The sequence below is a fragment of the Stenella coeruleoalba genome (assembly GCF_951394435.1).
Source record: "Stenella coeruleoalba genome assembly, chromosome: 5".
NCBI lineage: Eukaryota > Metazoa > Chordata > Mammalia > Artiodactyla > Delphinidae > Stenella > Stenella coeruleoalba.
This window is the reverse complement of record NC_137150.1, coordinates 74,735,403-74,743,788: the sequence shown is the minus strand read 5'-3', so window position 1 is coordinate 74,743,788 and position 8,386 is coordinate 74,735,403. Positions and strand designations below refer to the sequence as shown.

The window sequence follows — 8,386 nt, the reverse complement described above, 5'->3', positions numbered from 1 at the left end:
CACCAAGTCACAAGGTCTCTGTTTCATCCTAATTACACAGGACAAAGGAAACACAGAATCTGTTCATATTTGCCGCAGGTAATAAATAGTCTGTTTACTGACAGGCATTTGTCTTAGTGTTTGCCAAAATGAAGCAGAGGGAACTTGGTCCAAGCTGAGAACAGATGAATCTGGGATGAAAGCCCAATAGCCTTGAAGTGATGCCAGCAGCAGCAAAGTGATTAGTGAAAGAGACTTTACAGAAAGGAGCAGGTAGCAGGAGGCCGGCGCTGCACCTGAGCCCTGGCTCTTTGTACCAGCTTGTCATCAGTTAGCCTTGTGACACGTGGGAAAGCCACTGCCCCCCTCTAGCAATCTGTTTCCTCTTCTACAAACGAGGGATTCCTATTCCCAGATAACTTTGGACTCAGATACGAGAACAGAGGGGACTTAAGGGCCCTGCGGGGAAGGACAGCTGAAATGGGTTTTGTGCTTTGGGGCACAGGACTTCGGCTGGGGAGGGCACTGGAAGGAAACTGTTGTCAATAATCATGCAAGAAGGGACAGTGTGTGGAAGCCACAGCTTGACCCTTCTTCATCTGCACAATCTATTTCCAGCCTTAGCACCTGGGAACAGGGCAGGGCGGCCAGAGGGGTGGTCTTCACGGTTTCTAGCCTAAACTTTTTCTTTAAGTAAAAGCTCAGAGGCTCCAAAGACACCTGCTTACCTAGGGCCAGCCCTGCTAACCCCCTGGGTACCGCACAGAGCCCCATGTGATGAGCCCTGGCCCGGAGTATTGGACTGGCTTGGGTGGCGTCCCCTGAGTGAGTACTCAGCCATTTCAATCCCCACTGGGGCACCATCCACTTCAGAAAGGAACGTGCACGTCGTAAAGAGCGTCAGGCAAACACAAAATCTTTTGGTTTTAATCTTTACTTTCAATCCCAAAAAATCTCTTTCCTTTTTGTTACGAAAGTACTAAACACACACAGACAGGGGAAGAAAGTTGACATCTGCAAACTACGTGCCTTCAACAGGCGTCTCAGTAATCCCATCACCAACAGCCATGTGCAAGGCAGAGACACCAGGGAGGTCATTCTCAGGAGTCGGAACTATACCAGAGATGCACGGTCACTTTAGTTCATTTAAAGATGATCAACAGGGGTGAAGCCAGACTGTGTGGGTTCTACTCACTCTGACACTCCCGAGAGCCTTCTCATCCGGCCAGCCTGGAGGCCCAGCCCTCCCGGAAGGGAGACACAGCCTGCATCTCAGCAGTTCATTGGGACAAGCTGGAGGTGCTGAGGGAAGCCTAGAGCGCTGTCGCCGGGCTTGGAGGGGTGGCCAGGGGGTACGGCCGGGCACCTTCCTGTGCGGGCTCCTCGCCCAGGCTCACCGGAAGGTCTCTGCGCTTGGCTGTGCAGGGAACCGTGCTCAAGCCGAGCAGCTGTCCAAAGCGTGTCCGTCTCCGGCATGACTGCTTGCCCCTCCAGCCCTCTGAGGGGAAGGAGCCATCAGTCCACTGTGCCATTGTAGGATTTGTTGAACTTGTTGAAGGTGAAATCCACGGTGTGCGTGGAGATGGGCTTTCTGTACAGAGGGTTTGAAGCCTAGAGAACACGGGAGGTAAGAGGACGTGTGTTAGTTCATTCGTTCATTCGCACACACACAGGGTTGGAGGCCCTTCTAGGGTCAGTCACCCAGGAAGGCAGTGGGCCCCGCCCGCGGGTGAAGGCAACGGCCTTTTGCTTCAAGACTGGCTCCTCTAAGCCGGCCTGGGACGGTCCCGCCCCTCCCTGAGCTTTCTCTCTCCATCTCTGAAACGAGCGGCCGTGTCTGTTAGATGGTCTCTGAAGTCCCTTGCAGGTTTAACACACTCACTGGGGATTCAGGGGGTGCTCCCACTTGCTCAGTCCTTCAGGAACGTGCAGTCTGCTTGGGGAGGTAAGACACACACGGACACTGCGATAGACTGTGAGCACGTGGGACCCTCTCCTGGACCGCTGGACACGGCCTCCCTGCTCAGGCTGTGGCGAGCGCCTCCGCCGGTGAGCCTCCCGACCGGGGCCTGCTGCGGGGCTCCGTGCAGGGCGTCCAGAACTGGGCACACGCTGCCTCTCAGGTTTCGCCTCTTCGTGTTTTTTGTTTTGTTCTTTTTAATTTTTTGGCTGCACTGCGCAGCGTGTGGGATCTTAGTTCCCCGACCAGGGATCGAACCCAAGCCCCCTGCAGTGGAAGCGCAGAGTCTTAACCGCTGCACCACCGGGAAAGTCCTCGCTTCTTTGTTCTGAATCCCAAAGACGTTAGTGGGCCTCTGCTTGCCCTCAGCTGGACTGCTAAGCTTGACATTTTTTCTCCTTCCAACTTCCCCTGGCTTACCATTTCGTAGCGGGCCCTGGATCGCTCACTCTGGAACTTCGCAAACTCTCTCCGGTCGTGGATGGTGACAAGCAGCTTCCAGATGGCCAGGAGCGCAAGCCCAATCAGGATGATGCTGCCAACCACGGCCAGGAGGATGGTCATGGCATTGGGGGCAGTTCCACACTCTGGAGGGGACCAGGGCACGATGAGCAAAGCTACCGCCATCACCGTGCCCCCACCCCCCACCCTTAGGCCCGTCAGCTCTCCCCAGAGGCCTTCCCTGGATTCTCTGAGATCCCCACACTGCTTCTGAGAGACCTGGGTGGCAGGCAGGTTTCTCCAATGCACATAAAGTGGAAGATTCAAAGAGAACTGGTCACTGTTCCAAGGCCACACAGTAAGTCAATGGCAAAGTCTAGGAGAACCTTGGTGGCGGCTCCACTTTCTCCCACACGCTGTGTGTACGGCTGCATCTCCCCAACGCGAAGCACCCACGCCCCAGCCCGGCCCCACCTCCCGTGCAGGACGCTGGACCAGGTCTCAGCTTTCACGTAAATAGTTTCAGGAGTAGACTGGGCGGCAGGAGGTTTCATGAAGCCGCTTCCACAGGGCTGGGCTGGGGGCCAGCCAACACTTGTAAGCCCTTAGTGTGGAGCCGTTGGAGCAAATGTGCTTATTTTCAAAGAACCGCAAAGACAGCGCTTGGAAACAGAGCCTCATTCTTACAGGCGTGCATCCTGGGCTAGGACCACAATCCTTCCCTCTGCCTCTGGCCTAGGGAAGGCACATTATGTGGTCTAGCCCCATTTGGAAAAACAGTTTGCAATGTTTTGAAAGGAACAGAGCAGATCTTTTTCTGCACCACCCATCTCTGCCCCGGCCACCTCCACCAGAGAAGAATGAAAGGGGTCATACTAGAAACCCTCATTACCCCAAGGAAAAGGGCCATTGGTCCCCGGGCCCAGAGCGTGGGGAAGAATTGCCCCTGTTAGATGAGAGCGTGCCGTCCTCAGGGGCCCAGGGAGCGAGGCATGGCACCTGCAGGAATGTCAACCCAGCGCTCCATCTGCCCTTCTAGGACTCCACTCCGGGAAGCGGCAGCCCGGCTAGGGCTGTGTGTACCCAGATGCTTCCTGACGCCCAGCCTTGATGGTCCAGACCTGCCCTGCATGCTCGCACCACCATTAGCCAGGTAGGCTAAGTGTGTTCTGAGCTTACTGTCACCCCCGTGTCCCCTCCTTCAAGATGAGACACTCCCCCAGGGCAGGGCACTATCCTCCTATAACTCCCATTCCCCCAAGTCATGCCCCCCCCCAAGCTCCGGCCCCGTGATGGGTCCCCAAGATATACAACCATCTTTCTTCTAAACTCTAGCAGTCAGGTAGAGGCGACCTGAGATCTTGATCTTTATATGGGACTGTATCCCTCCTCTCTCTGGAGTTTGGAAAGGATGGTGAGGAGAGAACGGGTAATGCATCAGAAACCGAGCCCTCAGGGGGAGCACACGGAAGTGGCCCTCACCCACCTGGCTCCCTGAGGACTGTCAAGTTGGACTTCCCACTGGGGAGCTCTGCGTACGTGAACATCATCACACAATCCTTGGCAGTTTTGTAGAAACAAAGCACAGCCTCCTGGTCATCTTTCACTGGAAGAAAACCAAGCAGAAATGTCCTGAGTGTGTCTCTGAGTGATGCAGAGCGGCTAAGGGACGGGTGAGGAGCTGGGACCCCGCAAAGGAGAAAAGGGGCGCAGAGAGGCTTAAAGGGAAGGCTGGACCTTAAAAATGAATTTCTCACATCAAGAACGCAGGCCCAGCGCTAAGTTAGGCTGCGCCGGGGACACGAATTCCCTTCCATGCGAGGCAGGCCTCCGCAGGCTCACTGGGGTGAAAGGAGAGGGGGCACTACTGCTGGGGCGGGACTGGGCAACGGAATTGGGTAAAGAAAAGGGCCATCCTGCTGTCCGCGGAGGCCTGAGAGTTCAGGCTTGAGTCTACCTGGCTGAGAGCCGGCTGCAGAGGCCAGGAGGCAGCGGCGCTTGCCTGAGATGAGAAACCAAAAAGACCCACGCGGCAAGGAGGGTGGGTGGACGAGAGACTGCACCTCCCACCCACGGTGCGCACCGCTGGCCTCGCTCCCCGTAGTGAGAAGCCCCCTTCCTCAAGCTGCCTCAGCACCTGCCATCCCCACGCGGCTGTTACCTGAGGGGAAGGTATCGCCAACCCCACTCCCCCCAGCTCCGCCCCCTCAGGCACTGTCTGCATTCCCAGCCTCCCCTGGGACAGGATTAGACTGATTTCCAGGGTGGAAAGGAAGCGGGAAGGGTGTGAAGCAAGAGAGAGGCGGGTGGTAAGGGAATGACCCACTGGTCCTGAGTGACAACTGTGGGCAATTTTGTGACACAAAATGCTTTCTAGCTCTGCCCGTTGTAACCCTGTTGCTCCACCTAGAACCAGACAATTCTGAGTGGTTATCAGACACGGAGGCCTGGGCTTTTGCTCTCGGCCCCCAGTCCTAAGCCTGGTCTGGGTGAGTGTGAGCGAGCATGGGTATGAGAAAGCCTGGGGGAAGGAAGGAAAAGGATAACTGGTGAACGCGACAGAAACCTTCTCTGTGAAGCAACTGGTTCATGACAAAGGGGCAGAGGGAGAGGCAGCTGTGCGTGAACAGCTGCATTTGCTCCAGAGCGAGTAAGTAGTCAGTGGGCGGGGGGGGGCATCGCCATCTTTCTGTGGGTGCCCAGTCAAGGGGCAACGGCCCCAGGTCTGCAGGCAGAACTTGCTGTGAGCCAGACCTCAAGTCACAAGACAGAAGCAGGGCAGGAAAACGGGCATGAGAGGCCGGATTCGGGGAGGCAGGGGCAGGGGCTCCCTGCTGTGGTACAGCCCTGGCACACAGTAGGTGCTCAATGAATATGTGTTGGCGGAATACATGACTCGGCAGCCTCAGGAGCCATGATTCGGCCAGAGCATCACTCAAGATCAGGGAGGCAGGAAAAAGGAGTGGGGAGACCTGTAGGAATGAGGAAGAGCCAGGGTAGCACTCCACCCCGGGTTCATTCGCACAGAATGTGAGCTCTGCCTGGTCTAACGCGGGCAGAGCACCGCGAGAACTGCGCTGGGCTGAGGCCAAACAGAGACTGGCTAGCTGGTCACCAAACATGGTTTCCCAGCTTCCTGGGCACAGCTGCACGACACTTCCCGCCATCCTTGCAGTAAACGTGGCTGGATGACTGAGCTCTGGGTGGGGGGGATGTCGTGTGCACCACTTCCAGGCCCCACCCATGTAAACCTCCCCCATGATCTTTCCCCATTTGCAGATTCAATGGAGAGAATTCTGAGGACCCGGGGGAGGGTGGAAACACAATCTAGAGGGTGCCTGGGCTCCTGAAGGAGCACAGAGAGGCCTTGTCAACCAAGAACATCTTCACTGGACTTCGAGTGAGTGACAAACTGACTTTTATTTTGTTAAGTCATTGAGGTTTGGGGTTTGTTTGTTGTAGCAGCTAACAGTACTTATTCTAACTAATATACCAACTTCTCAGGAAGCCTGGGAGAAGATGTAGGAAGGGACTAGGCTTCAGGGATGGGACAGAAACTTAAGAACAGGAAGGTCTTACACCCTGGAGAACCCAGAACCTATGACCTAACACAGGTACTCCAAGTCCTCTTGGGGAGCCAGCCAGGACTAGCCAAAGGACACTGAGGTTGCTTCCTAAGTCAAGGTTAAAACTACCCTCCTGTCTGCCAGGCAGCCCTGAAGATCGTCCCCACGAGGGAGAAAGTCTCTACACGTCTGCCAAGATCCAGAAGGGGCCGGCTGCCCGGGGCCGCTCCCCACACTCACCGATGGTGTCCACCCGTGTGATTACCTCATCCTTGCACAGGTTCTGGCAGGTCTGGTTGTCAGCTGAGCTCCCTGAATGAAGCAGCAAGCACTCAACACAGTCTCTTTGGAAAAGAGGCAAGAAATGTGGGTGTTAGATGCTGGGTAGTAACTCCACACATGTAACTGAGTGCATGTCCCAAGGGTGCAGGGTCCCCGCCCTCCTGCAAGCCCCTGAAGGCTTTAACTTCGCCCATGTTCAGATGTTTGGCCTCAAGGAACATTTCTTCTCTGTCCTTCTTGCTGCTATCATGCAGGGAAGCCCAAGGGTTCTTGGAGGAACACATGTGGGTTTAGAAGCATGTCTGGCACACATGTCAAGTTGCAGGTTGGAAACCTTTCCAATTCTGACCCCAGGAGGCAAATCCACCTGCACTCCGGTGCACCCAGTGCCTCACTGAGGAGCCTGCCCCAAAGAAGAAGTTTCTGAAGATAAAGAAGTGTTCCTGGCCTCGAAGAGGGGTCCTCACCCTCCCATGGCCCCAATTCCCAGGATCCCCACCAGGAGACCATCACCCAGGCAGGGCTCTCAGCACATTAAACTCTCTGGGTGGGCTTTCAAGACAAAACACCACTGCCTGGGCCCAACCACACCCATGGAATCCGAACCTCTGGGGCTGGACCTGGGCTCTTGGGGATTCTGAGTAAAGGTGAGGGCTGAGAACCACCGTCCTGGAGACTCTCAGGCCCTTGCCCCCTTCCTGCTCCCACACAGAGCCCACCTGGCAGGGGAGCTAAGCTCTAAGGGTCCGTAAAGCTTGTTGTGGAGGGGAGAGAGGGTCTCTGACCTCTATGGGGGACTGGGGGATGGGGGAGCATAGATGAGATGCTGAGAACTCAACTCCAGGGAGAAGTGGGTTGGAACAAAACAGCCAGCTGATGGGGAACGTGCAGGAACTTTCTGAAGTGATGGTGCTCGGTGGCCGGCAAGGATGGTGAGAGACCCCAAAGGAGAGGTTTCCCAGGAAATGGGGTGAGGACTCCAGAGCCAAGTGTGCTGGGGGGGGCCACTGCCTCCCTGCCGCTGTGCCCTGGCACCCGAGGGCAGGGGAGCCTCAGCCACATGGGGGGACAGCAGCCCAACCTACCCCACAGGCCTGTGGGGACCAAAGGGGCTGCGTGTCTGGAAATCTCCCTGGCAAAAATATGGAGGGTTGTACCATCACAATGCATTGCCTTTATTAGTATCATTTAAAAGTTCCGTGGGATGGAGAGACCAGTCACTACGTTTCCAGGGCAGAAACTGTGGCCTGAAGGGAGCTGGGAGCGTTTCATTAAGTCGCCCTATTTTACAGGTGAGGGAAGTGAGGAATCAGTGACAGCAGGTTCCAGCACCCAGGCACCTGCCTCTCTGTCAAGTTTCTCCCTGAGTCCTTACTCCACTGTCTGAACATCGAGGAGGAATGGGCGAGTGAGTAGACTGTGGAGGGAAAGCAGGGAAGACTTTCTTACCAGGGTCCTAATATGCTTAAGAATCCACCTATCCTCGGATTGGCCACAGAATCCCACTCTCCTGGTAATGACTTCATGGAAACATTCTGAAGTTAAACAAGTAGGTAATGTTTGCACCTCTCCGGAGGCCAGAGCCCCAGCGGGCAGGCAACTGAGACTTGGCTGGGCGCCAGGAAGGCGTGGCTCCAGCGCCAGTCATTCACGCTGACGCCACTGCCCCTCCTCCACCCGTGGATTAACACACTGCAAAGAAAGGCGGCTGCTTCCGGTCTCCGCTAGGATTCACTGAGCCCTCCATCTGCATGCCCTGTTGTTATGAAACCACAGGGCCGCTGCCAGGGAACATTCCCTAATCATCCACGTGGACAGATGAGTTTAACCTGTGTGCTCCGCATACTGGATTGAATCTTGTGATCTACTGTAGTCACGTATTAAAATGTCTGGCCTTGAAACAAACAAGTTGCTGAGACAGACTTTGCTCAGCGAGACTGTTAATTGCAATCGGCTGAAACTGAATAGGAACTCGCCCAAGGTGAAGAGCGTGTTTGGTTAGTTCTAGAAAGTGGAGATTGACTGCTCTGAAACCCCAGAAAAAAAAGGACATAGGCATTCAAAACCTGTTGGCTCTCAGCAAAGCAGCAAGTAGAAAAACAGCCTGAAGTAAGGCACTATCAAAGGTACTTTGTTTAAAAAAAAAAAAAAGTGACAA

At 55.2% G+C, this 8,386-nt stretch overlaps 1 protein-coding gene across 2 annotated transcripts in view; it reads right to left on the bottom strand.

Annotated features, from left to right (window-relative positions):
* Positions 1–748: 748 nt before the first annotated feature.
* Positions 749–8,386, bottom strand: part of ITGB5 (integrin subunit beta 5) — a 110,888-nt gene continuing 103,250 nt past the window's right edge. Inside the window, exons 12-15 of one of the 2 annotated variants that reach the window (XM_079922976.1) lie at positions 6,187–6,290; positions 3,867–3,986; positions 2,389–2,526; positions 749–1,590 (exon numbers count right to left, since the gene is read on the bottom strand). In XM_079922976.1, coding sequence (XP_079779102.1) covers positions 1,415–1,590; positions 2,389–2,526; positions 3,867–3,986; positions 6,187–6,290 — 538 coding nt within the window. In that variant the 3' untranslated portion in view covers positions 749–1,414. Of the gene's footprint in view, positions 1,591–2,359; positions 2,527–3,866; positions 3,987–6,186; positions 6,291–8,386 lie in introns of both variants that reach the window. The other variant, XM_079922975.1, reaches the window with a different exon arrangement.